The sequence below is a fragment of the Enoplosus armatus genome, chromosome 20 (assembly GCF_043641665.1).
Source record: "Enoplosus armatus isolate fEnoArm2 chromosome 20, fEnoArm2.hap1, whole genome shotgun sequence".
NCBI classification, from domain to species: domain Eukaryota; kingdom Metazoa; phylum Chordata; class Actinopteri; order Centrarchiformes; family Enoplosidae; genus Enoplosus; species Enoplosus armatus.
Genome location: NC_092199.1, coordinates 2114779 through 2141299, shown reverse-complemented (window position 1 = coordinate 2141299; position 26521 = coordinate 2114779). Strand labels below are relative to the sequence as shown.

The 26521-nt window shown below is 44.8% G+C and overlaps 5 protein-coding genes across 7 annotated transcripts; 2 read left to right on the top strand and 3 right to left on the bottom strand.

Moving 5' to 3' along the window:
• The first annotated feature begins 342 nt into the window (after positions 1-342).
• LOC139303589 (endonuclease domain-containing 1 protein-like) lies at positions 343-2525 on the top strand. Its single transcript, XM_070927439.1, has 2 exons — positions 343-621; positions 1905-2525. Exons 1-2 carry the CDS (start codon positions 343-345, stop codon positions 2523-2525), a joined length of 900 nt encoding a protein of 299 aa, XP_070783540.1.
• A 682-nt stretch (positions 2526-3207) lies between these two features.
• On the bottom strand, positions 3208-4345 carry LOC139303126 (DELTA-actitoxin-Afr1a-like). Its single transcript, XM_070926848.1, has 3 exons — positions 4188-4345; positions 3908-4028; positions 3208-3778 (listed from the first exon to the last, which is right to left on the bottom strand). The coding sequence occupies exons 2-3, from the start codon at positions 4009-4011 to the stop codon at positions 3346-3348; spliced, it is 537 nt and encodes a 178-aa protein (XP_070782949.1). The 5' UTR covers positions 4012-4028; positions 4188-4345; the 3' UTR covers positions 3208-3345.
• Positions 4346-4699: 354 nt separating this feature from the next.
• Positions 4700-6139, bottom strand: LOC139303125 (uncharacterized). 2 transcript variants are annotated; one of them, XM_070926846.1, is made up of 3 exons: positions 5989-6139; positions 5573-5710; positions 4700-5297 (listed from the first exon to the last, which is right to left on the bottom strand). In XM_070926846.1, the coding sequence occupies exons 2-3, from the start codon at positions 5674-5676 to the stop codon at positions 4868-4870; spliced, it is 534 nt and encodes a 177-aa protein (XP_070782947.1). In that variant the 5' UTR covers positions 5677-5710; positions 5989-6139; the 3' UTR covers positions 4700-4867. The 2 variants fall into 2 exon arrangements, with proteins under 2 accessions (XP_070782947.1, XP_070782948.1); XM_070926847.1 differs by having other exon boundaries at positions 5573-5698; positions 5989-6078.
• Positions 6140-7388: 1249 nt separating this feature from the next.
• Positions 7389-12576, bottom strand: plaub (plasminogen activator, urokinase b). Of its 2 annotated transcripts, none has more exons than XM_070927293.1 (11): positions 12480-12576; positions 12294-12399; positions 12100-12204; positions 11868-12021; positions 11272-11369; positions 11144-11185; positions 10858-11056; positions 10617-10768; positions 10396-10536; positions 9547-9695; positions 7389-9456 (listed from the first exon to the last, which is right to left on the bottom strand). In XM_070927293.1, the coding sequence occupies exons 1-11, from the start codon at positions 12570-12572 to the stop codon at positions 9262-9264; spliced, it is 1434 nt and encodes a 477-aa protein (XP_070783394.1). In that variant the 5' UTR covers positions 12573-12576; the 3' UTR covers positions 7389-9261. The 2 variants fall into 2 exon arrangements, with proteins under 2 accessions (XP_070783394.1, XP_070783395.1); XM_070927294.1 differs by having other exon boundaries at positions 10858-11050.
• A 1657-nt stretch (positions 12577-14233) lies between these two features.
• On the top strand, positions 14234-26313 carry hid1b (HID1 domain containing b). The gene is made up of 19 exons (XM_070926956.1): positions 14234-14324; positions 15600-15749; positions 16370-16547; positions 18550-18659; positions 20666-20772; positions 21062-21178; positions 21870-22086; positions 22204-22260; positions 22344-22484; positions 22976-23066; positions 23199-23350; positions 23682-23760; positions 23880-24044; positions 24128-24349; positions 24598-24743; positions 24821-24904; positions 24989-25080; positions 25446-25604; positions 25783-26313. The coding sequence occupies exons 1-19, from the start codon at positions 14259-14261 to the stop codon at positions 25844-25846; spliced, it is 2397 nt and encodes a 798-aa protein (XP_070783057.1). The 5' UTR covers positions 14234-14258; the 3' UTR covers positions 25847-26313.
• Positions 26314-26521: the final 208 nt, after the last annotated feature.

Below are 26521 nucleotides of genomic sequence, written 5' to 3'. Positions count from 1 at the left end.
ACTGACTCGAGGGTTTAGCAGAACTTTACACATCTTGGTCTGGGGTCCCATATTAGATAAACGGTTGTGATTGGCCCAAAGCCGCATTTTATTACTTCTGAACTGAACTTTTCATCTGGAACAGGAAGTCTTGGGAAGATTTGCTGAAGTGCAACAAACTATTTCAGTGTTTTTCTTTCTTCCAAAAAGAAACAGCTAAGTGAAACGTACGTGGAAAGTGCTTCTGCTTTCACCAAGAGGTCATGTGTTCACGAAAAGGGAACAGCTCTCAATTAGGTCATGCTTCGCTGCATTTCACCGAGAGTCTGTGTGAAGGCATGAAACCAACTGTCCATGATCAAAATGTCACATTACTGCGCTCTGGCTGTCGTCCTGGCCTTCACTGGAGGATGCTGCCTGTGTGCAGCCGATGTCGGGGATTTCGCTCCATGCCTGCAGGTCTTCTACAAGTCTTGGCCCCCTAAAGGTCTGGCGGGGACCCCGATCTGCCAACGTTACTACAACCAGTACCACTTTGCCACGTTGTACAGTCGACCACGGCGCTCTCCGTGGTTCTCAGCCTATCTGTACACCGTACCAAAAGGAAAGAGACCCAGCTCATCCTGGAAGTTTGAGCCACAGGTGAGAACATATAGAAAATAATCTGTTGTCTGAGTCATTTAAAGTAAAAACAGGCCAAAGAAGCTCTACGTTTAGGTTTACAGCTTTGTGATTTGAAGTGATGCACTGATACGAGACTTCCTTCTCTTTCTTTCCTGAATATTGAATTTGACTCGATTTGTATTTACTGGTGTTCCAGCTTAGCATCAGTTATGTAATGTGTTTTCAGTAAATAACGAAAAAATGAGGAAATGAGCCCCAGCAAAGGAGAACTGTCTCATCTGTCGTTCATGGTCTGTCAGCTCTCCATGCTGCAGAGAATACCGTATAACAATACGTCTATATGTGATTATAAGAACAGCTGAATAGCTATGAAGCCTGGCTGGCAGTCTGAGTCCCAGAGGCGTTGGATGGGGTTGAGGTCAGGACTCTGTGCAGGCCAGTAAACCCAACCAGGAAAACCATTTCCTTATGGACCTGGCTTTGTTTGAAACAGGAAGCGCTCTACTGACTAAAATGAAATTGTCAGCTGCAGCAGTAGGTTTTCCCTGAGGAGGTCATGTTTTCAATTTCGTTTCTAGGAATGGAAGGATTTTAATCACCTCATGCAAATTACACACAAAGTGGTTTCTGGTACTTTTTGTGCTCAACGTCAACTGTTGGTGAAAAATAAATGCAGATATTAAAGGCTTTGAAACTGCCTTTAAACCTCCTTGTAGGGAGATAAAACGTATGTCGGTTCAACTGATAAACGTTTGTACTTCTATTGATGACTAGTTAGAAACGGGTTATGTTGCACTGGGGTGATTAGGACTCATGACTCAGCTCGAGGTTTTGTCACAACTGAAATATCGTGACATCTATTGGATGGATTGGCATGACATTTGTTCAGACATTCATGGTCCCCAGAGGAGGAATCACAACAACTTTGGTGATCATCTGTTTTATCATCTAGCGCCATCATCAGGTCAAAGTTTTAATGTGTCCAATACTTGATACCAAATACCTGCAAAACTAATGGCATTCCCATCAGCCTCAGCTGTACTTTGTCTGTAGTGCTAATTGGTACATGTTAGCATGCTAACACGCTAAACTAAGATGGTGAACATGATATTGTCATTGTGAGCATGTTAGCATGCTGATGTTAGCGTACAGAGAGCTGTTAGCATGGCTGTAGACTTTTAGGGGTGTAAAAGCAGCTTCCTTCAGTGAGTCAGTCTCCCTCTGAATTACACAGTGAAACATCAGACATGAAGTCAACTTTAAAACTACATCACTTTTCCCTTCCACCCTCCAATAAACAGTTAGCCTACCCAGGAGCTGGCGGCAACATGATCCCCTTCCCTCCGGGCCCTCTGGACCAGAACGTGGTGGAAAGCCAGGCGGTGGAGCTGGACTACATTAATTCCACCTATTCTCGCGGCCACTTGAACCCCAGCCTTCACCACAAGCGCCACGAGGACCGCTCCGCCACCTTCACACTCACTAATGTGGTTCCTCAGAAGGCAGGCTCCAATGATGGGCCCTGGGAAACCCTGGAGCAGACTGTCAACAAAACCTTAGGGTCCTACTGTCTCGGAGAGGCTTACATAGTGACCGGTATCATCCCTTACCAGAGCGGCGAGCACTGGCTGAAGAATCATCGCGTGGCTGTGCCTGAGTACATCTGGTCCGCCTACTGCTGCCCAAACTACAACCACAGTCTTCCAGAAGAGCTGAAGGACGCATTTCCCACATACGCTGCTGTCGGCCGCAACGACTGCAACAGCACCGAGGAGATTGTGCCTGTTAGCAGGACGGCTAAGAAACAGTTCATGGGATACGATGTGAGACAAATGCCACTGGAAACACTCGAGATGTATCTGAAGGACAGGTTCAGTACTGTTGTCAGTGTTTTCTATGAGCAGTGCTCCGGATCTCAGTGATCCTGCACACACACACACACACACACACACACACACACACACACACACACACACACAGATTACATCATTACAATATTTTTGAATGAGTGTTAATGCTCATTTCATTTAATTCAGACTAAATATCAGTATAAAATCTTTTCAACAAGTCCTCCAAACAAAATGACAAAAAGCTTCATTTGTCAGTGCTTCCAAAGCTATTACAAAAATGATTCATATAATTTGCCGCCGCTATGGATAAGGTTTAACTTCAAACTAGTCCTTGAAGCATTTTAACAGACATTTGATGCTGTGGTATAACTCGTCCAGACGTCACTGTACTACTATAAGATTGGCCACTAGGTGGTGACGTTGTGCAATACATGTAGAAGGTGAAAAGCTGTTTCAGCGGCAGCTCCTGTTGACGACACTGCACCTGAAGTTTGTTCGTTATTCAAAGAAACACCCCGACCTCATTTTCTTGGAAATCAATGTGTCTTTTTGTTATTCACTAAATAATGTCAATGATCTTTTACTTTATTTTATTACCTATTTTCTCATCATAATAGTTGGCGGTGGCTTTCTGAACATGAACATGAATCTAATAAGCAGAAATTGTATTTGTGCTTTAAATCAAGAACAAATACCAGATGATGGATTGCAGAGATGACAACTTTCTTTCGTAATGATCACTAAGACACAAGTGTTGTCGTATCAGACTCATCATGGATTTATTGCATGCACAGATGGTACAGTAGCACGAGTGTACAAAGGGCTAAACATATGTAACACTACACACTGGTGTGTCGAAACTGGATTGTTTTGACAAAAATGAATCATCAGCTTAATGAGTGAAGACCTTTTCCCACACCTCCACCTTCATAATGGCCCGGCCCATAGGGGACATGGTGGCCATGAGGTCCAGGTTCTTGCCCTCAAACGAGAGGCCGCAGCCTTTGGCCTCCTCCCGCACGAAGCCCTTCTGCTCTTTGTTGTAATACATCTCTTTGTACAGACTCTCGTCGCACTCTTTGTCCAGTTCGTAGATCCCCAAGGCCAACCAGTTCTTGTACATGTTGTTGTCGTAGGGCACGGAGAACATTATAGCTATTTTCTCCGTAGCGCAGTTTTTTTGCTTCTCAAAGAGGTCGTAGGTCAGGACGCCCACTGCGCCGGAGGCTGCGGCGCTGGCCTTGGAGAAGTTGCACACCTCGGTTTTCAGCGGGCGCACGGTGGGCTGTGGCGGGCTGTGGCAGTTGCCATTCTCCAGGTAAACCCTGTTTTGAAAGGCAAAAACAAAAAAGGAATAAATGTAAGTGCAAAACTAGATAATGAAAGGGAAGAAGGAAATGAACATGCACTCTACTCTCAACAATGTAATCTTGTCTTTCAAGCCTCGCACTCACTTGGGGTCAACTAGGCAGTAGTTGTTGGTGATGTTGGTGATCTCAATGGTGACATTTCTTCGGCTTTTGAGGTTAGCTGCCAAAGCCTCTGCTGATTCACTCATGTTGCTGCTCGTAAAGGCTGCGACAGAGAACGAGAGGTGTACACTGCAAATCTCTATTACAATACAGTGGACCGGTTTCATATAGAAACTAAAATATATACAGTGCTAAATCCTTCTACATCACAATCCACTAAATAATATCTGTCAGTATACCTCCGAATAAAGCACAGGCTTACCTGTCCAGATCACAGGTGTGTTGCTCGCTCAGGTAAGACCAGATTGGAAACACTGGGTTCACTCTTTAGATCCTGCTGGAGAATGTGTGACATCTAAATCCCCACCCAAAACTATCTCCACCCACAGCACACACCTTCGCCGCTCACCGTCTCAATCTTTTTGTCCCATCTTCGCCTCAGGAATGAACACAGAGGCGTGAAGACAGGGTGCAGCCCACAGTAACAGCATCACTGTTGTCATAATGCTGGAAGCCTGTTTGTTCAGCTTTCTGTAACCGTGTCTCAAACCGCACCGTCTCTCTGCGCGCCACGCCTTTTGTCTCTGGGTCTGTGATTTTGTGTTTACCGTCTGAATGTGGGGACGAACATGCAACGCCTCTGCTTATCATGCGGTTTGACCCCACAGTGAAGCATGATTCATGCTACGTGTACTTTTCATTTTGTTACTGCACTAACGTCTGTGATCATGTGTGATGATACAAATTAAAGATGACGACACAAGGGACAACAAATCCATTATATTGTTTTTTTATTCATTTAAAGCACCCATACATGACATGAATGACACTTGTATGTAGGTGTTCAGGAATATCTGCATCAACTGTGTTCTTACAATTTGTTCCACACCAATGAACTCATGTGGCGTTGAGCGTTTTATTCTCACAGCATCACAAACAGACTCATTTGCCCATCTTGTCGTACAACTCCAGTTTGACAATAGCCCTGCCCTCATCAGACATGCAGGCCCTCACGTCCAGCATCCTCCCCCTGTACTTCACCCCTGAGCCGTCGGCCTCGTGGCGCACAAAGTTGGTGAAATCCTTCCCCTTGTACATGTGGTCGTACAGCTTTTCGTCGCAGGCTCGCGTGTGCTCAAAGATGCCCACCCCCAGCCAGTTCTTGTAGAAGTTGTAGTCGAAGGGCACTGAGAACATGACGGCCATCAACTCGTTGCAGTGGCGGTTGCGCATGTCGAACAGCTCGTAGGTCAGGACGCCTACCGCTCCTGAAGCCGTGTGGTCATCCTTGGTGAAGGAGCACACCTCGGTCTTGGTGGTGCGCAAGGTCGGCTGTGGAGGGCTGTAGACGAAGCCGCTTTCCATGTACACCCTGGAGGGTAGAAGAGGGTACGTGCAGTGATGAATGGTGGAAGAAGTACTTTACTTAAGTTAAAATACTCACACCACTATGTAGAAATGCTCCACAACAAGTAAAAGTCCTGCATTCAAAATTCTACAGTATTATAAGCTAAATGTACTTCAAGTTTAAAAAATAAAAGTAGTGGTTTTTATTAGTTCATACACAAAAGAGGAGATCAGTTCACCATCAAGCAAAGCAGCTTTGCATTTGAGTAGAAGGCCTCAGTGTCTGACAGCGGCTCTTACTTTGGATTCACGAGGCAGTAGGCGGAGCTGACGTTGGTGATCTCTATGACACAGTTGCGGTTGGTGGTGAGGGTGACGGCGTGGGCCTCTGCAGTCTCAGTCATGTCGACGGCTGCTGGACGAAGGCTAACAAGAGAGCTGTGAACAGTTTGTCATCATTAAAATGGCTTTTATAGTTTAAACTGCCCTGAAGGTTCTTCATTAAACAGCATCAGGTGGAATAATTCGTCTTGCTGACAGGTGGGCCGACATGTTATGTGTCTTCTTCCCATGCAAACAGTCACTGTACTGACTCAAACTAAAGAGCTAAAGGCATCTCTACAGACCATTATTACTGCTAATATTACCACGAGACATTTGTTTTTCAAAACAATTCCAGCTTCGGTGCATAATTATATCAAAGTAAATGTACTCACTCTGCTTTATGTCACACACACAGGATGGCAGAAAGTCCTCTGAAAACAGGTTGGAGTTTGGTTTGGAGACGAGTAGGAAGTCACACCCTCTCAGGCTGTCACACCTCACACAGTCTGAGCGTGCAGTAGGTGTGTCCGCACCACCGCACATGTACTGTCACTTATGTGTGGTCGTTTTTACACGTTTAAGTCTATAGCCACAGTGAACCGGGGGGAAAGAGACGTTAAGTGACGCGTCAAATGTGAATTAAACGACTCAGTACTGATGGTCACTTTGGTGGAAAAGTACTCCGCGCACAGGCGTTCAGTAGATTAGCCAGGTGAAATACCTGAATGTCCGGTAAGATTCACTGAGTAAAGAGTCACACATCTGATGGTGGTGACTCATTTTAGATGAAGCCTCCCCAACTGGTTCATCTGAAAGAACACGTCATGGCAGTTGGCAATAAATGATGCATTTCTTACATGCACTGTCAGTCTTTTCAATGCAGACATGTGTTAGTGCACTGCATTACATCGCATGCGCCAGAAGTTGATGAATGAGCTCGACTTGATGCAACAGAGCTTCTCATTGTTTTTAACCTGCTTTCTGTGTGTGGAACTTGTCCCAGCATGCACTGAATGGACGGGAGGAGTAGCATTTCACAAAGTCACCGGACCGTCAAAGGGACATTCAGACAGTCAGACAGTCACAGTCAAATACTCGTGGTTAGATTACTGAACGGGCCAATCAGGCGCAGGCCTGATTCACCTGCAAAATGTTTCTGAAAGAGACGCAAAACCACCACAAAGAGACAAGAAATGACTGTAAAGAGACAAAGAGTGACACAATCATCTCACCCCCCTATCTTGTGAACGTTTGGAGGGGCCCGACCCCTTGGTTGGGAACCCCTGGACGAGACTACCTGAAGTAGATAAAACAAGTTCCACCTGGACCAGCTACAACAGTCAAGGCTACAAACTCACTGACACGTCCATATAAACAAAGTAATGTCCTTTATGGTAATGTTTATATTACTTTACTCCTGTACTTGTACTGCAGGAGGATTCTGAATGCAGTACTTTGACATTGTTGTATTGTTACTGTGAAACGCTGTCACGTGTCTGGGAGTGAGGCTCTCTTGCAGACCAGAGACACAGTTCAGTAACGTTGCAGTGCAACAGCAAAGTTGAACCTTCCTTCCTCTTGTAGTCGTCCAGCCGGTTGAACAACACAGTTACACTTGTTGTTTGTTTTCATCACGTCTGCGAATCAGAACAAAAGCAACAATATCTAATCAATGTTTCTGTCAAAAGTACATTTCATAACAGAGAGCCATGTTTAAAATGTTCACTCTATCAAGCCCAAAGCTGAACCCCGTCTTCTACAAACTGTGTATATACGACTAATTTACAACAATACTGAACGCATTTCCTTTATTTTACTACTGTGCAATACAATATCTGCAAAGCCTTAAAATATGTGTACATTTAGAACATAATCATGTGAATAGCCGAAGCCTCTGTCTCATTTTCCTCATTATGTTTCATGAACTCTGGTATATCGTCACTGCCCTTCTTTCATTTGTACATTAGCACCATCTTGTGGTCAAATCAAAACAGGCAGCAACACAAAGACATTTAACCGTCTACTTGAGTACGGTACTCGAGTAAAAGTACTCAGTTACTTTCCACTTTCTCTTGTTTCCTATTTGCCTGATATTTTTGATTTAACCACAAGATGGTGCTGCAATGGTAAAAATCAAAGAGTGAGTCGATTGTTGACTGAAAGTGTATGTGAAGTGTTTGTCAGCCATTACTTCTGTTTGGGCTTTGGTTCAGCATAATGTGTGAATTCAAAGAGCGAGTCCGTCTTTTTCTCTTTGTGTTGGCCGACTGTCCTGATTACATCATTTAAATCATTTAGTTATTTAGCCCAGTATCAGCATGTAATCAGCAAAAGTTACTTAAAGTATGAAAAGTTGCAGTAAAATGTTCCCCGTCAGTGTTTCTGTTCTCATATTCATATTTCTGCTGCATTAATGTGTCTGTTGACTTTATAAACTGTTGGCTGGTTTAATCTGCAGCGATGCATCTTATTCTAAAAGAACTTTTCATGAGCTCAGAAAAACATCGATGTGGTCTTTGGAGAAAACAACATATATAACACATGCAAAATATAAACATCAGAAATCCAGTAACAAATTCAGTAGATCTTAACAAACAAAACGCCTATGAGCCTAAATTATATATTTATCAAACTAAAATCCATATTTGGACAATAAAACATGACAGAAAACAACAAGATTTTACTGAAGAGTGATGATGATTCAGAGGTTGTGTAGTAGGAAGCACATGAATAAAGATGTCTCTGCCAAAAGCTTTGTGAAGAAAATCTACAAAAATATAAAAATAAATCTGAAAATAAAACAGCTGTAGTACCAAATTACCACAGAACAACAGTAAAAGTACGACACAGCAGAGACAAAGACACATTATTGGAATTAAGCCTGAAAAATAGATTAAAGGACCATAACAGTGCTTTTCAAAGTTTTACCTATTTAACTACAAATCCTGTACATTTGATATTATGTCCGATCACTTTTTTACACGTAAGAGTCTGCAAACCGAGTTTCATTTTATACTGAAATCAATGGAAATCAATGGCTTCCTGAAATGTTAGGAAAAATATGTCCAAATCTAAAACACAGCAGCTGTGAAAGGTCTTTAGTCCCTGACGCTCAGCCCGCTGCTCCACACGCAAATACATATTTCCATTTTTAAAAAAGGCTCGTTCGCTCCCTCAAACAGCAGTTTTAACAAACCAACAGGAGGTGCATTTGTTCTATTCTCAGTTTATTCTGGCTCAAAGATAAACGTCTCTTTTGTCCAATACTTTGATTTATCACTAAATACCTGCGAAGCTAACGACGTCAGCCCGAGCTGCACCGCTCATGAACACATTTTAACGTGCTAACACGCTAAACTAAGAGGGTGCACATGGTAAACCAGATACCCGCTACACATCAGCATGTTAGCATTGTCACTGTAAACATTTTAGCATGCTGATATTAGCATCTAGCTCAAGACAGCGCTGTGTCTACGTACGGCCTCACAGAGCTGCCGGCACGGCTGCAGACTCTGAAGTCCTGTTGTCAGGTTTTAGATACTCAATTAATACTTATTAGTAGGATCAATTCATGGTTGGTTTTGGTCTTTTTCGTGGGATTTGTTCATAAAAATGAGAAAAATGTAAAACACTGGCAGCTGCATCGTCTAACAGTTCACGTCGGGTCACTTCTGAGGGAACATGGAGCCAGCAGTGATGGACGGCAGCCCCGTCTTCTCTCCTATCCATTGGTTGTAATTGGTCACTCTGGTGTAAACGCCGGGTCGAAACTCCTTGGCGCAGCCGTCGCCCCAGCTGATCACTCCAAACTGGAAGAGCCTGCCGTCGAGCTCACACACCAGAGGCCCTCCGGAGTCTCCCTGCGGAAGAGGGACGAGCAGCATTAAAGGAAGTCAACAAGCCCATCTGTGGAAGCAAACCCTGATCCAGTCTGGACTTGTTGAGAATACCTCGCAGGCGTCCTGGCTCCAGTCCGGGCGACCGGCACAAAACATGTTATCGGTGATCAGGTTTTCGTAATAGTCCTCGCGTCGACACACATCGTCAGCCAGAAGGTTCACCTGAGCCTCTCTGAGATACTGAGACTTGTACCACAAACCTGGAAGAAGAAACGCCGTTAAAACCTGACAAATAGTGTGCAGATTATTATGGGCTGTAAGAGACACATAATAAGAGGTAGAGAGGAACTAATCACATCCACTTCAGGGCAGTTTTAAGGTGCAGGTGCTCCACTACATCCATCTGACGGTTGGAGTTACATATAATATCACTGTGGAACTTATTATTCACTCTGAGCTTTCTTTACTCCGTCCATCTCCGTCTCTTCTTCACTTCATTATCTCCTCTTTCCTCTTTTGTTTCCTTTCTCCTTTCCTCCCTTTTCTTTTTCTTTCCTTCTTCATTTTATTCTTGTTTCCTTCTTTCTTCTCTTATTTTTCACTCCAGTTTTTTTATGTATTCCCTTCTTTCCTTCATCAACTGATCAGAAACTGCAGATACAACTCTTTCCATGTTTTTCACACTTGTTTATCTTTTCTAGTAAAACTCCTCACACACAGAAGTACTTTACGTGGCCGAATGTATTGTTTACTATAGTGTGAAATGGTGAATGGTGAGAAAAAGGAAAGGAACTGGACAACTTTAATGTACTTTGGGCTCCTTAGTTCCACTTCAGAGAAATCTTTAATGCCACAACAGTGAGTTTCCAACTTTGTGGCAACAACTTGGGGAAGACCCTCTGCGTGGGTTTATAGTGTGTGTGCCAGACAGGACACAAGTACTCAGAGCTCTTCACTCACCGTGTTTCTCTTTCCCATATCCAGCGATCTCACAGGTGACACCGGGCTGGAGGCTCTGCAGAGGCGGCGGCAGGCAGACCGGCTTCACCGAGTCGCTCTCCTCGGCACACCTCCCGTGTCTGGCCTTCAGCTTCAGCAGGGCTGCAGAACAACGATCAAGGAATCACTGCTTTGATTACGCGACATCGTCAGTACTGAAGCATCTACAGACGCGTTCATACCGATGTCATTGTTGAAGTTCCCCTCACTGTTGTCAAACCCCGCGTGGAGGATGACCTCCTCCACCCTGAATGTTTGCTCCACGGTCGGGTCGCTCTCATTCAGAGCATTTTTCCCCAAAGTGACGGAGAAGCGGCGCTCTTTAGTGTTGGAGCTGAAACACAAATTCACAAACAACCTGCTGTCACGTCCATTTCCCAGCAGCTGCTGTAGTTACAGTAAGTGACCTCACTTCCTTCCTACCCGTCAGGGAAGCAGTGGGCAGCTGTGAGGACCCAGCAGGCTGAGATCAGACTTCCCCCGCAGCGGAAAACCTTCTCCTTGGATCTGCTGCGCCAAAATATGGCAGCGACCCACGGGTGGGATTCCACAGTGGCAACTGTTCCACCCACGATCTTCATCTGCCTTCTTCTGGTGCGCTGGCCACATGTCAGCTCTGCAGCTGGGGCAGGAACCCAAGTTCAAAACAGTGGAGCACGAAAAAGCATGAAAATGGGATACAGAGAGTTCAGCGAGGCAGTGAACTCACCTGGCTCCGGCTCAGTGGGGGCAGGCGAAGGCGGGGCTGGAACTACAAGACCAGAGAGCTTTTAACACGGACGAAACACGAGCACTCTTACGTTTTCTCGGAAGGCCGTGAAGAGAAAAAGCACTTACATGAACCGGAGCTACAACGTGGAATACCACAATACTCCCACACCAGCTGCTGGTTCTTCCGTACGTAACACCACGGCCGCCGTCTGAAGAGGAGATTTCTGTTGGAAAAACACATCAAATCCATCAAAGTGTGCAACATGTGACGCTCAGGTTTTTCTTTGAGAGGACTCTTTGGATCGGAAATGAAACAATAAGAAACTAAAAGTGATGGATTTTAGCTTTCAACACAGTTTCTCAATCAACTTCTGAACACAGAATATTTTACCAAATTTCAAATTTCAAATCTCGTTGCATATTTAGTGATGAACGTGATGTTGTAGAGAGTGTTTTGGCTTGTTTACACCCGTACTTGGTGAACAGTTCAGGACTTGTTGGCTGTGTGTGTCCTACGCAGTCCGTCTGATGTGGATTTAAACACTTTCAAGTAAAAGCTGAGAGGAAACTTTAACTTCAGTACCAGACGATGGTGTGAGCAAAGTGAGCCCAGCCTGGTGCTTTACTGCGTTTTGTCGTACTGCTACTCAAAGTAAAGGGCCACAACAAACCTGTCTGAATACTTATACTGTGTGTATACTGTTGGTGTCACGGCAGCCTACCTGCAGTAGTTGTGCCTCCCTGAGTTGACGTCTGAAGACATGTAGCGCTGCCTGGTGTCTGAATCCCACTCCTCACATGTTCGTCCACTCTCAGATTTAGACACTGTGCCTCTGTAGTAGAGTCCTACGCCCTCGTAGCACTGACCCCTCTTCACTGCAGGAACAGGGAGCGCATTCGGATTAAAAACGTGAAAAAGAGGAATGCAAATTGGTTTGCAGTCAAGCTCCTTACCTGTTTCACAGAGGCTGCCCTCAAAACCGTCAGCACACAAACAGAACATGTGTTCAGCAGAAGTCAGGGAGGGGACGGAGGTGCCCCCATTGAGACAGACCCCACCTGCATGACAAGCGAAGGGATGGACGTCATGCTGCAACAATAATAATACAACAGCACCAGAGAGCTTTGACGGATGTAGAGTTTCTCACCTGAACTTTCAAAGGAGGAGGAGAAGGACGATGAAGAGGACAAAGAGGAGGAAGAGGAGGAAGAGAGAACAGAGAAGATCTGCCCCCTCTTTTCTCTCAATAAGCCCTAAAAGCACAAAACGTCTGATAAAATCTCATGAAGATAAATGCAACATTTCAGAACAAGTCAGATAAAACTGTCCTCACTGCTTCAGTTGCCGCCAGAGTGAACATCAAAACAGCAAAGCTCTTCATCGTCATCATGTCGCCTCTCCGCACAGACTGAAATCCAGACGGCATGAGGGGGCCTGCAGAGAGCTGTATGGGAACCTCCTCTGGGTTTATGCTGTTTTGTTTGCTGCGTGCAGGCAGGACGGGGACCTGTGATTGGCTGAGGAGCTCTTCGACAGGCCGGCCCACTTGATTTGGTGTGAAGAAATAGCTGGCGAGTGGATGAGAAAGCCTTTGTTAATCCACGTCATTAAATACATTCCCAGGAAGCATCCAGCTGTTTACATGGTGAATCTAACAGAATCTGGATTGAAATGAATCTGGACGAAGAATGAAATAAAACATGTTTATGACTGCAGTATGTTGGTTTCCACACCCTGAAGGTCTCACCAGTGACACTGCCATTGTGTAACTGCTGTACTAATAATGACCACATGAAGAAGAAGTGGTTTCAGTCCTTTACGGGCATCTCTGTAAGATGTGTTATTTACCACGGATACTAAATGTGGACGTTGCAAACAAAAACAGTTTGGAAATAAAAAAGAATATGTTGAGAGGAAAAGTAGAGCAGTGAGCCACAAAGAGATGCAAAGTCTTTCTAGTTTCACATAAATACTAACACAGTTGTTGTGTTAGTTTCAGCCAGTTTGTTTATTGTGTCACCGTGACGATGCTGACGTAATAGAGTTGTATATGAACTGAATATAAACAGGGATGATGGTTGAACTTCTGAGTCCAGCAAAAACCAAAACAATGCCAGAGAGTGAGGAAAAAACAATGTAGTTAATTCTCATTTTTCTTTTCATTACAGAAGTTCATGGCCATATTTTCTTTGATCGGCAGTTTGCTGTGTCACTTAACACCAACTTTCAATTAGACAATCTTTGTTTTTCTTTGAAACTTGACTAAACACAATACAGTTTACCTTAAATATAAAACCAACCAAAATGATAATTAACGACTTAAATCTGAAGTATGTTCAGAGAACAGTGTCACATTTATCCTGATTGTACCTGAAGTCTCATGATGGGTCCGTTCACTGTGTCCTTTAATTCTGAGAGATCACAATAAAACTTCCATCTTTTTAACTATTTATACTCTGGATGATACAGGTGATGATGATGATGATGATGAAGAGTCTCAGTCTTCACACCTGCGTCTGAATCACTGTCTGTTATGTAAATGAAGGCAGTTTTATCCAATGAATAATGTGAATGAAAGCAAATATGTACATTAGGATCCCGGAAGTCGTCGAGTTTGGATCCTGCTTGGTTTATGCTACCTTTAAGGGCCGTCGGAATTTTCACACCTCTTGAGCAGACATAGAAACATGACAGAAACAGATTCTATTTAACGCAAATACGGTGTGTAACATTAGTATAGCTCATTCTTGTGGAATCAACATAATTTAAATCACTATCTTTAAAAAAAAAAAGCCTTTTTATTAATATTTATCCAACCTTTTATTTTCCCATCTCCAATATGTTTTATTTGTTTGAGTTCGTTTTGTTTTTTCTTATTTTGCTTTCCAGTGTTTTGTTTTATAGTGTTAGTTTTAGTTATCATCTCAAAAACACAACAGCAGCAGACATGTTTGACATACATTCGCCTGAGAATGGCGTTTCCGAGCGGCTCCTGAAGGCAGCAGGAGCGCAGAGCGGCTGTCAGCGGTGATGAAGGAGATTATCCTCCTCCTCCCCGGCCACTCGGTGTTAACGCGGACCCACACGGGCAGGAGGTGGTTTGTGGCACGAAATGGGAAACGCAGACACGAAACTTCACTTCAGGAAGGCGGTGATTCAGCTCACGACCAGAACTCAGGTGGGTTCTTCAGAATAAGAGAGGGAGGCACGCAGAGAGCGCCGGTGCGGGGCTTCACTTCAGACTGCGGGGATGAAGTTGGAGTGGCAGATGGCAGCCTGAACTGAAGCCCCGGTGACACAGAGTGGAGAGAAAAAACAAGGAACCCGCTGCATTCACGTTATAATGAGGATTTCAAGGCAAAACTCCGATATATCATCTGAAATATGATGTTTACTTTGATATTTGTGCTGTTTCAGACCCCCCCGCCCCCCCCCCCCCCGGCCTCGGGATGGTCTGAGTCTTCCACACTTCTTGTGTATTTAGTGAAACGATGCTTAAATAACTTGAACATGTAACAGGGGACCACATGTTGAACATGATCAGTTTTCTTCCAGGCAGCAGGCTGTGTTTCCCCGACAGGTGCATTTAAGGTGGAACTAACTAGATGCAGTTGAGTCAGCCTGCAGCCTCTTTCAGTATTGTAGGTTACAGCTGCAACAATTAGTCCATTATTAGACAATTAATTAATTAATCGAGAAAATGATTGGCAGATTAATTGATAATGAATCTTAGTTGCTGCCAAAAAATGACAAATATTTGATGGTTTCAGCTTTTCAGATATGAGAACGTGCAGCTTTTCTTGTCTGATACAGTAAACTGAATATCTTTGGGTTTCTATTATAATGTGTACAATATGTACAATTTTCTGATGTTTTAAATACCAAACAAGGTATTGATTTAATCAAGAAAATAGTCAACAAACCATTGATCATGATAATAATCATGTTTATTGGAGCAACCTTAAGAAGGTTTCCAAGCAGATATGAAGACAAAGACCTACAAAAAGACACAGCTGATGGTTCCAGGATTTAATAATAATCATCTTTCTTCACAAAAAGTAAAAGTAGCAATAAAACAATGTGAAAATACTCCATTACAAGTAAAAGTCCTTTAAAATCCTACTTAAGTAAATCAGAATCATTTTCAGCAAAATGTTCTTAAAGCATGAAAAGTAAAAGTAGTCATTCTGCAGTAAAATGTCCCCTGTGACTGATATATTATTATTAAGTGCATTATTAGATCGTTAATACTGATGCATCAATGTGTAAAACAATATTCTATTTTTATAAATTCTGTTTATTTAGCAGCTGAGTTATGAAAACTATATTCAAGGTCATGATCCCAGACTCTGCACACACACACACACACACACACACACACACACACACACACACACACACACACACACACACACACACAGTGACGTGTTGGTGTGTGTGTCCTCTCCTGCAGCCTGTTGAAGCCACAGACGATGTCTTCTGGGATCAGTTCTGGACGGACTCCTCCACCACCGTCCAGGACGTCTTCGCTCTGGTGCCGGCGGCAGAGATCCGAGCTGTCAGAGAGGAGTCTCCGTCAAACCTGGCAACCCTCTGCTACAAGGTATCCTGCATTTACAGCTGGGGGGGGGCGGGGTCAGAGTCGAAGGAATGCTGCTGTTTGTTGTTCCCACACTTCACGTGTTACACACATGCGTGTTTGTAAAGGTCAGAGGTTATTTGAGTAAAGCAGGAGACACAGAGAGACACAGAGAGACATGAGATCCTACATTTCTTGCAACAAGAAAAAGATTTGTATTTGAGATAAAGCAGCTTTAAATACCGGTTGAGTCAGTGCTGCAAAATGTGTCCGTGGCATCGAGTGTGGAACACAGTCAGACGTCAGAGTCGTAATCATCTCGACTGATTGTTTGATCGGAGAGTTCCTGGTTTCAGCCAGTCTGTTAATGAACATGTAGACGTCTAGTATACAGCATCATGTACTGTATCCTCTGTTTCAGCTAATAACTAAACTCCGTGCTTCTTACAGCTGCACCGGTCCATCATTTCCAAAGTGATATATTGTGTTTGTTATGTTTGCTGGGTTGGAGACCTGCTCAAGGTTGTACAGGACTGCATTTCTGCATTAGGTTGAACACAGAATCTTTCTTGAAAATAAATGTGGAATTAAAACACCTGACTTTTAAAGCATCTGAAAGTCTTCTTCGTGTGCTTTTGTCTCAGGCTGTGGAGAGGCTGGTCCAGGGTGCAGACTTCGGCTGCCCCTCAGAGAAAGACCGTCAGATAGTCCTGAACTGCACCCGCCTGCTCACCCGCATCCTGCCGTACATCTTCGAGGACGCCGACTGGAGAGGCTTCTTCTGGTCCACCGTGCCCGGAGCCGGCAGAGCGGGGGTAAGAGGCCGGCTCGTCCTCCAGAAACTCTGCAGAGGTCTTACAGCTCACGTCCCGTCTGTCTGTGAAGTCTTCAGGCTGTAAACTGCTTCAGTGGTCGCAGTCGTGGACGTTCTGTTCATTAACGATGGTGAAAGAGAATCTGATGCTGCTGTAACAGGAAAGGAATGCATCGAGGAAGCTGTGTGTGTGTGTGTGTGTGTGTGTGTGTGTGTGTGTGTGTGTGTGTGTGTGTGTGTGTGTGTGTGTGTGTGTGTGTGTGTGTGTGTGTGTGTGTGTGTTCCCATATTATTTGTTGTGTGTATGAAAAGACCTGAAAGCTTTGCCTCTTTAATCTCTTTCTCCTCCAGGTCTTATTATCTAAATGACTGTTTTAACTCTTTTATTGACGGGAAGTTATTCACTGGCGGTAACTGGCAGAGCTATTACGGCTATAATGTGAAAACAGTGGCTAATTAGCTTCACGTGTTGACACGGCCTTTGGCAAAGAAAAAAACAGAAAAAGAATCCTTTGTTTTTCACATTTTAAAGGACCAGTTCACCCAGTTCTTCCCAGAGTTATACAATCTGGGATGTTTGACAGTAAGACGAGTCAACCTGCTCACAATGCTAATGTTTAGCAGGTATAATGTTTAGTTTAGAATATTAGCATGCCTCAGAGGATCTTCAAAGTCGGCAGGATTCGTCCTCAAAGATATTTTAATGAGGACTGAAGTGGAGAAACCTGCAAATGTTTCATGAAAGAAAGATGCTTTCGACACTTCTGTTAGAGCTCCAGGTTTCACGCAGTAACAACTCTCTAATTCGATTAATCTCCAGACCGTTGCAAATAAAACCAAAACTTGCAATTTGAGTGAGCTTGATCCTTGAAAAAGAATACCAAGATACTTTCTGTATCTGTGGTGGGATTTATTGGTCAGAGGTCGACGTGTGTTTGAGTCTGTCAGCAGCCTCTCAGCTCTGCAGGCATCAGAGGATTTGAGGCCCTTTGAGACTCCCGGTTGTAATAATCTGCACCAGTTAGAAGTGGTGGTTTTGTCCGGTTCTCAGAGCAGGATCTGGACTGTAAGATGAGACTGTTGCCCCCCCCCCCCCCCCCCCCCACCTCCTGACGGCAGCTGATTCTCTGGTTTACCCACGGTCCAAACACTGCCCATATTGTACCCCCCCCCTCCTCCTGGCCAGCGGTTGAATTAGGGAGGGATTGAATGTCCCTTAATTAAAGTGTGGGACTGAGCTAAAGACGCTAACAGGTTGTTTGTAGTTGAATGAATTCAGTTTGTGGTTCTGCAGTGAAATGAAACTGTTTAGACTTGAAACTGAATAACTGATGTTTTTGTCGGGTAAACAAAACAACAGAAACACTGCTAATGAATTTGTTTGTTTGTTTATCTGCTGCTGCTTTGAAGTGCAGTGTTCACGTTATTCCGTCCACCTCACTCGAGTAGGCCTATTTCAGTTTTGGGAGATTTCTGGAATGAAAATATTTTTTTCTTCTTTTTTCTTCAACTAATCTGAAAGCATAAAAATCACCATCGTCATCCATTTAGTAGCTGCTCTGGAGCTTTCGATCATATCGCATGATCTTCATCAGAGTATGGAGTTTTTTTAGCCAACGTGGACGAGAAGTCGTAAAAATGGACGTTTGAACATCTACGATTCAAAGACGACTGGGCAAACTGCTGATGAAGATCATGTGATGTGATTAAAAGGTCCAGGACAAGCTACTAAATGGACCCTGTGGTGAGATCGTTTTCACCAGACAGCAGAACCTTTACTGCGGATACTTTAGTGCAATTTACTGTACTACTTCTACTTGTTTTACTTGTTATGGAGTAATTTTAGAAGTTGCCATGGCAACTTGAATGTGAGTGAGTTACTTTCTGGATTCCCATGATGCACCACAAATCTCAAAGATCATCATATTCATAATTCAGTGTGAATCGCGCCAAAACCACAAATGTGATGTCTCCTAACTCGTCTCTTTGTCCTGCAGTGTTTGGACGAAGATGGCGATGATGACGAAGCGCGGCCGCTGGCTGAATCTCTGCTGCTGGCCATCGCTGACCTGCTCTTCTGTCCGGATTTCACCGCTCAGAGCCACAAGAGGAGCAGCCCGGTGAGTCCGCCACGCCTCTACATCCAGCCTCAGTGCAGCTGGAGACCGACACCTGCCAACATCTCATATCTGAGCTGGATCCTGGATGTGGTTAGCCTAGCTTAGCATAAAGACTGGAAGCAGGGGGAAACAGCTAGCCTGGCTCTGTCCAAAGTGAAAAAGTACAGCTACCAACACCTTGAAAGCTTACTAATTAAGTTGATGCCCGACTTATTACTTGCTGAACAACAGTGACAGGCACAAAAACCTAGAAAGGTCTCCAGGTTTCAAATACCATCAAATAAAAGGTTATAATCTACAAAACGTCCTGGCGTGAATAAACCCAAACATCTCTGCTCTCACTGGCCACGTGTTCAGTACCATCCGCAGGATTCGTCCAAGAAGTACTCTTTAACTTTAACTTGGCTGTTCCCACCCGCCATTAAGTCTTTATGCTAAGCTAGGCTAACCACAAACAGACATGAGAGTGATATCAAGCTTCCCATCTAGTTTTGAACTAGTCCTTTCCACATAAGAAGAAAAGCAGAGTTTGCTTTATTTTGGCCCTTTAGCTCCAGCAGTGTCAACACTGCTGCTCCTGTGGCTCCCTGTTGTTCAGCCCCGTGGCGGCTCCAGTTAGCGCCGTTATCTCCTTCACACAACCTTCTCCGGCAGCAGCTGGAGTTAATGAGTTACTCCACACAAGGCGGAGAGAGGGAGGTGCGGCCATGTTTGTCAACTGGGCTGACAGGAACAGGGTGGACACGTCTTAACTGCGCTGAGCAAACAGCTGTGGGACTGAGAGCATGAGAGGTGACAGAAAGTGGCTGACCTGCAGGTCCCAACCCCCCCCTCCCTCCCCCCACCATGATCAGACCACTCCTCGCACCTCACGGCCGCCCACAGGAAATGTTAAAGTCAGCGGAGCGTGCGTGAAAGGAGGTGGAAAATGACCAGCGGCTGTCGTTTGTTCCCACCTGCTGCTGTGACCTGAAACACACAGCAACATGTTGGCAGGAAAGTTTAATCTTTCTCTATAATATTAAACATTTATGGCTAAATAAGCAAGAATCAAAGTCAAAGTGTGGGGAAAAGCATCCGTACTGCAGGTATTATTTATTAAGAGCTTGACACTCCTAAACTCCGCTAATCTGCTTCATCAAGACTGTCTGTGTGTCCGTGTAGGATGTAGTAGGATGTAGTAGGAAATCAGTTGAGAAAATAGGTTTTTAGGTTCTTTAATGGCATTTAAATGAGCTAAAGGAGCTAATATGCTCATTGAGAAGCTGCTGAAACGACAGATGCTTGTAGACATAAGAAGTTTCAGTTCCTGGACCCGCGGTTTACAACTTGTGACAAAGAGTTACAAATAGAGACTCACCAGTTTGAACACCAGTGAGCTCCAGTGTGGCACGGTGCCCTTTGCTGTCAGTGAACCTCTGACGAACGATGGTGGCACCTCGTCAGATCTATTCCTAACGCTGTAGTTGTCTGTGTTGAAGTGTCACATACAGATATTATCGGCTTAGTCCTCTTGTCGAATCAGTGGGTGTGAACACCCCCTCTGCTCTGTGGAGACCTTCAGCTGGGAGGGTGGCAGCAGGCAGATATTAATGTGTCTGCAGGCTCATAATTTACTTTTGTTTTCTATTTTTTTTTTTTAGTCGTCCGGCTGATTTACCTTCAATAAAATGCATCAGCTGCTTTCTACCGTTTTGACTGCAAACAGAACGTTCAGTGGCCTCTCCCCTCCAGAAAGGCTAACTTCACATTTTGTTGTTGTTTCGACTATTGACTGTTTCATCATTGATTATTATGGTTTTGATTAATTGTTTAGTCTTTAAAATGTTAGAAAACAGTAAACAATGCCCCACAGCCCAACGTGACGCCTTCAAATGTCCAAAAATATTCAATTTATGATTAAGATGCTTGAACCAGAGACGTTTGTCCTGGTGGTTGACTGAGGACAGCATGAACCACAAACGTTTGTCCTCTACATCTTTTTATAGTCCTCGTCTCTGCTGCAGGACACAGCCGAGGACATTCGATCCATAGACAGCTGTGAGTACATCTGGGAGGCCGGGGTGGGCTTCGCTCAGTCCCCTCCTCTAAACTACATCCATGACCGCAACAGGTAAGACTGCAGCATCAGTGAAAGCTTTTCTGTCAGTAAGGTATCTTGTACATGTAGGAGGAAGAGGAAGGCGCACCACCTAAACAGATGTTCAATATTTTGACTTTTTTGCAAACTTTCATGTATTTCTTTTCACATTAAATGTAATTGGATGAGCCTGAAAAAAGTTACTGCATACTTTTTCTTATACCTTGTGGTGTAGTGTCACTTTGTATCTTGGACACAATTAAAATAATCCCGTCTCGGTCCGTCTGTAAACTCTTTCTGCCCCGTCTACTTGTTTGTTCAGGACTGAGCTGCTGAAGCTGCTCCTCACCTGTTTCTCTGAAGCCATGTACCTTCCTCCGTCCTCTGAAAGGAAAAACCTCAATCCCTGGGTCTCCTTCTTCTGCTCCACAGAAAACAGGTAACACACACACACACACACACACACACACACACACACACACACACACACACACACACACACACACACACACAGGTGCACAGGGATGTAGGTCATCTGTATTATTAAAGCACTGACAGTAAAAACGTCTTTACTGTAGTTTATAGATACCTGAGAGAACGTTGTATTTGTATCTTTACTACAAAGCAGATGTATAGAAGTTATTCTCTTGTCTTTGACTGACGATTATTAACTGTAAATTTAAACATTGAGTTTGGCAGTCAGCCCTGAGTAGCGTCTGCAGGCTGCATAGAGCCCCAGAACCCTTCACCGATAAGATAAGGAAGCCTGTGTGTAACCTGAGAGACGAACTCGGGGCAAACAACGTCCACGAAGCACTCGACGCGACGCTGCTCTTTAATCTGAGCTCAGGTTAATAACTGAAGGCGACTCAGACGAGTGTTTCAGCATCTAGACAGTAATATAAATTAGATTAGATTACTGAAAAGCCCCCAGTGGAAATGTGCGTCACCCTCTGCTGTGCATTAACCTACATGGTGGACCATGAAGGCCCCTCTGAAGAGCCCGTCACTGGTGCTCCTCTGAACACATGGAAGGCTCTGATAGCCCACCACGCGTGACCCCCCCCAGTGCAGATCTTCCGCTCCGTACAGCTGACTGACCTCCACCTGCCTTGCACTGTTTCACCCAGACACGCCCTGCCTCTGTTCACCTCCCTGCTCAACGTGGTCTGTGCCTACGACCCCGTGGGGTACGGCATCCCGTACAACCACCTGCTGTTCTCCGACCACCGGGAGCAGCTGGTGGAGCAGGCGGTCCAGATCCTTATCGTCACCCTGGAGCACGAGGCTGGGTCGGACGCCAGCGCCGCCCTCCAGGTCCTGGACACCTCGGCGTCCCCCTTAGATGTGGAGGAGCAGGAGGTAAGAGGGAGACCAATGAATGGAGGAGTTTGTTCTTTTTAATTCTAATAAAAACACTTTGATTGATTTATAATTTAAAACCATCTCTCGTCTTTTTTCCAGTCAGCTGGACCTGAAAACCTCTTTGTGAATTATCTCTCCAGGATACACAGAGAGGAGGTCTGTGAAGTACCGCCAACCCTTCAGCATTGAATAGGACGATAGTGTAGGACGTTAAAGTGTGTATTCTCTCTGTTCGTCAGGACTTAAGCTTCATCCTGAAAGGTCTGGCACGGCTGCTCAACAATCCTCTGGTCCAGACTTACCTGCCTCGTTCCACCAAGAAGATCCAGTTCCACCAGGAGCTGCTGATCCTCTTCTGGAAGTTCTGTGACTTCAACAAGGTGCGGAGATCGTTTTCTGTCGATGTGGTGTCAGTGCGAGTCCAGTCTTGTCTCTTTAATTGAGCCGTGACTTTTAACCTCATCCAAACAAACATCAGTGGGATTTTGAACGAGGTTTTCTTACTTCTGGAACAGAACACATTCACTTCGGCTCTGCTGGTGTTAGCATTTAGCTCAAACCACCGTACGGCCTCACGGAGCCGCTAGCATGAATCTCTGAAATCACTGGCTTTATAAAATGCAGAGCATTGCATTGTGGGATTGTTAGCAGAAAGCGGTGTACATGACATGGACTCCTGCACACATTTCACAGTCAGAATTCAGACACTCAGACGGTGAATAAAGTGCGTCATATAGTATAAACACGGCTTTGTTTCAGGGAATTCAAACATCACATCATGTTTGGAATCTGAAAACTCAAACTAATCCTTCTGCAGTTCTTTATGTGATGAAATTGATCAGAAGAGTTGAAGCTTGTTTGTGTGTTTTAGAAATTCCTGTTCTTCGTGCTGAAGAGCAGCGACGTGCTGGACGTGCTGGTTCCCATCCTCTTCAACCTGAACGAAGCCCGAGCAGATCAGTGTGAGTCATCCCTCTCATCTGTGTGTGTGTGAAAGATTAAATACAGGAGTGTTTGTGTATGCTCAGTAAGATGAGTGTTAACTTGCACGGGTCGTTGTTGAAAGTCTGTTTTTTGTTTGTGTGCATGTGCAGCTCTCGTGGGCCTCATGCACATCGGCGTGTTCATCCTCCTGCTGCTGAGCGGAGAGAGAAACTTTGGTGTTCGTCTCAACAAGCCGTTCGCTCTTCGCGTCCCGATGGACGTTCCCGTTTTCACAGGAACCCACGCCGACCTGCTTATTGTGGTGAGAGGCGGCGAAACGACAGAGAGCTCTCAGTCTCGGTCTTTTAACTATTTAAAGTGTTTCTTCACAGGTTTGTGACACATTTACAGTGTGATGCAGTTAACTTTTATTTAAACTGCTTTGATCCAGAGTGAAACATCCACGAGGATTGCTAAGAGATGTTGTTGAAGCCCAATCGCTTTGTCGATCTTCTGACTTCCAAATTTCCCTTTCATATTCTTTCTTAAAAAGCCTGAAAGCACGAGTGGTATTCTGATGTTTTAATATTTCCTGTCAGTATTTTCCCTCCGTTGTGTTTTCTTTAATATTCACTTTTCTTTTTCGTGTTCAGATCTTCCACAAAATCATCACCAGCGGACACCAGCGCCTCCAGCCTCTGTTTGACTGCCTGCTCACTATAATAGTGAACAGTGAGTATCACAGATGAAATGTTGCTCCCTGCTGGCCAAACAGGAGAACTGCAGGGTGTCTTAAAGCCCCTCCGTTTCAGCTGTGACATTTTGGCTTTTTGTGCTTTGACCCTCCACAGTTTCACCTTACCTGAAGAGCCTGTCCATGGTGGCGGCCAACAAGCTGCTCCACCTCCTGGAGGCCTTCTCCACACCATGGTTCCTCTTCTCCTTGCCCCAGAACCACCACCTGGTCTTCTTCCTGCTGGAGGTCTTCAACAACATCATCCAGTATCAGTTTGATGGTGAGAACATAGATGTGACCAGACCCCAGAGCTGGACATCATTATGGTACCGGTCTCTTCCAACTAGTGAATCTCCCTCACAGGTAACTGCAACCTGGTGTACTCCATCATCCGGAAGCGTAACGTTTTCCACCAGTTGGCCAACCTGCCGTCCGACACGGCGTCTATCCAGAGGGCCCTGCAGAAGAAGAAAAAGTCTGGGATCTCCAGGACCAACTCTATAGAGACGGGGTCCATGGAGGGCTCCAGACCTGCTGTACCCGCTGAACCTGGCACACTCAAAGCCAGCTTAGAGGCCACGCCAGGTATGAAGTTAGATTTACTGCAAACTTTAGTAAATATCCAAGGAATATGTACTCCATCAGAAATCTCTGGAGTACTAAATCCTCAACCCCCCTGTAGCAGAAACAGATGTTGTCCACACACTGAATACTATACGTAAGCCGTAAAAGCATCATCTAAACGTCTCAGCAAAAAGTCGATGGCTGTAAAACAAAAACACCTACAGCCTACAGGGGGGGTGAAGATTCTGATCCTCTTTTGCGTCTTTCAGGAATTGATAAGATCACAGAGAAGTCCCAGGTGAGTGAGGATGGCACCATGGTTGCTGTGCCACATTTAGACTCTCCACAAAGTGCTGACAGTGGTGCCGTAGCTGGAGCCAGCGACACAGAGTCCAACTCGGAGAGAGACCACGAGGTACACCAGGTGTTTTTTAGGGGGGGTGGGGTTGTGTTTTCTTTGTGCAGTTAAAGTGACTTGTTTTGTGTTGTCAGGTGTATCGCACAGAGTCAGAAGCAGCGAGGAGTCGGTTGACGAGTGTGTCATCGTCAGCAGCCTGGAGCGCTGATCCAGACTGGGTGAGTAGCAGTCTTTTCCTCTCCTGGTCTCTGGTGGCTTCTGTGGTGAATCAGCAGCTCATCATGCTACCTGTGCCTTCTCAGGTGTTGTCATGGAAGGTGAAGCTTCCTCTACAGACCATCATGCGGCTGTTACAAGTGCTGGTCCCTCAGGTGGAGAAGATTTGCATCGACAAGTAAGAAATTACAGGAATTCTATGACTTTCTTCTTTCTTTGTTATGTGGTAAGAGGTGCTGTGTATTCCAAACATCACAGTTTCCTTTCTTGCATTGTGAGTTGATGAAGGTGGCACTCTGCCTCTTCAGTCATGGTGGCTCTTGCTGCTCAAACTAACAACTCTTAGTAACAGTAAAGCCAAAACAAGGAGCTGAAAGAGGCTAAAATGCTCCGTTCAGCTCAGAGAAACTGCAAAATCGGTCATAAATCTCTACGATCAACCTCTTTCACCTCACACGGCCATCTGAGCCACTGGTAATATAGAAACATTGATTAGTGCAGCTTGAACCGTTCAGATGAGGTCGTCCTTGTTGTCGTCCTCAGGGGTTTGACGGACGAGTCAGAAATCCTCAAGTTCCTTCAGCACGGCACGCTCGTCGGCCTCCTGCCCGTCCCCCATCCCATCCTCATCAGGAAGTACCAAGCCAACGCCGGCACGGCCATGTGGTTCCGCACCTACATGTGGGGGGTCATCTACTTACGGTAAACAAACTGAATGTGAGCCTGTGTGTAATTTATTTTACATGTCATGAGATAAAAACTGAAACTGACCACAAAGCAGCCTGACTCCGGTCGAGTCGCGTGTGTTAAGCTTTCGGATGTCACGGCTGGAAGTTTTTAACAATGACTCGTGTTTCCTCTCTGGCTCTTGTTGCCGTAGCAACGTGGATCCTCCAATCTGGTACGACACGGACATACGGCTCTTTGAGATCCAGAGGATTTAGAGCAGCCGTCGAAGACCTGCCGGTTGACCGTCCTCACAGCTGAACTGTGATCAGTGGAACAGTTCGCATCCTTTCTTCGCAGTGATGATGTTCTACTTCTTTCTTCCTGACAACTTTCAGGGTTTCGACAAAAGGAAGAATGTCTAAATGTGTCAAAACATTAGTTACTGCAGTTCACGGATGCAGTGGAAGCAATGGTCATTAAATCTGACATAATCATGAGACATTTATTGAATATTAATTTATTCACGACGCCAAAAAGATCATTAGTGACAATAATTAGTGAGTTTAAGTGACAAAGGGACATTTTGTGATGTATTTTTGAGTTTTAGGAGGACGCTGACTGGAGCCTTTCACATTGTGCTGAAAGGGAACTAAACGTGGTCTGATGAGGGTCTGAAACCCTGACCTGTGACATGTGAATATGATGTTTAATATCCTGCCAGAATTAAAAACTGATGAGATCGGTTTGAGCTCAGAGGAAGTTATTTCATGTCAACACTTTCCTGAAACACACCATGTGGCCAAAAGTACGTGGACACCTAAACATCACGCTGATATGTGATTTTTGAACATTTCAACAACATGGACGTTACAGTATTGACTAAAGGTTTGAATCATTTAAGTCCTTTAATCATGACACCCCTTGAAGGACCCGTAGGTCACGTGATGGCA

Bases quoted from the DNA above. Each gene is read 5' to 3' on its own strand.
- LOC139303589 (XM_070927439.1), top strand. From the start codon at position 343: ATGTCACATTACTGCGCTCTGGCTGTCGTCCTGGCCTTCACTGGAGGA. The intron at 622-1,904 runs GTGAGAACATAT...TCCAATAAACAG, and splicing joins CCTGGAAGTTTGAGCCACAG to TTAGCCTACCCAGGAGCTGG.
- LOC139303126 (XM_070926848.1), bottom strand. From the start codon at position 4,011: ATGAGTGAATCAGCAGAGGCTTTGGCAGCTAACCTCAAAAGCCGAAGA. The intron at 3,779-3,907 runs GTGAGTGCGAGG...CTTTCAAAACAG, and splicing joins TACTGCCTAGTTGACCCCAA to GGTTTACCTGGAGAATGGCA.
- LOC139303125 (XM_070926846.1), bottom strand. From the start codon at position 5,676: ATGACTGAGACTGCAGAGGCCCACGCCGTCACCCTCACCACCAACCGC. The intron at 5,298-5,572 runs GTAAGAGCCGCT...TCTACCCTCCAG, and splicing joins TACTGCCTCGTGAATCCAAA to GGTGTACATGGAAAGCGGCT.
- plaub (XM_070927293.1), bottom strand. From the start codon at position 12,572: ATGCCGTCTGGATTTCAGTCTGTGCGGAGAGGCGACATGATGACGATG. The intron at 10,769-10,857 runs GTAGGAAGGAAG...TTTGTGTTTCAG, and splicing joins GCCCACTGCTTCCCTGACGG to CTCCAACACTAAAGAGCGCC. The intron at 9,696-10,395 runs GTGAGTGAAGAG...TTCTTCTTCCAG, and splicing joins ATATGGGAAAGAGAAACACG to GTTTGTGGTACAAGTCTCAG.
- hid1b (XM_070926956.1), top strand. From the start codon at position 14,259: ATGGGAAACGCAGACACGAAACTTCACTTCAGGAAGGCGGTGATTCAG. The intron at 23,067-23,198 runs GTGAGTCATCCC...GTGCATGTGCAG, and splicing joins CGAAGCCCGAGCAGATCAGT to CTCTCGTGGGCCTCATGCAC. The intron at 25,605-25,782 runs GTAAACAAACTG...TTGTTGCCGTAG, and splicing joins TGGGGGGTCATCTACTTACG to CAACGTGGATCCTCCAATCT.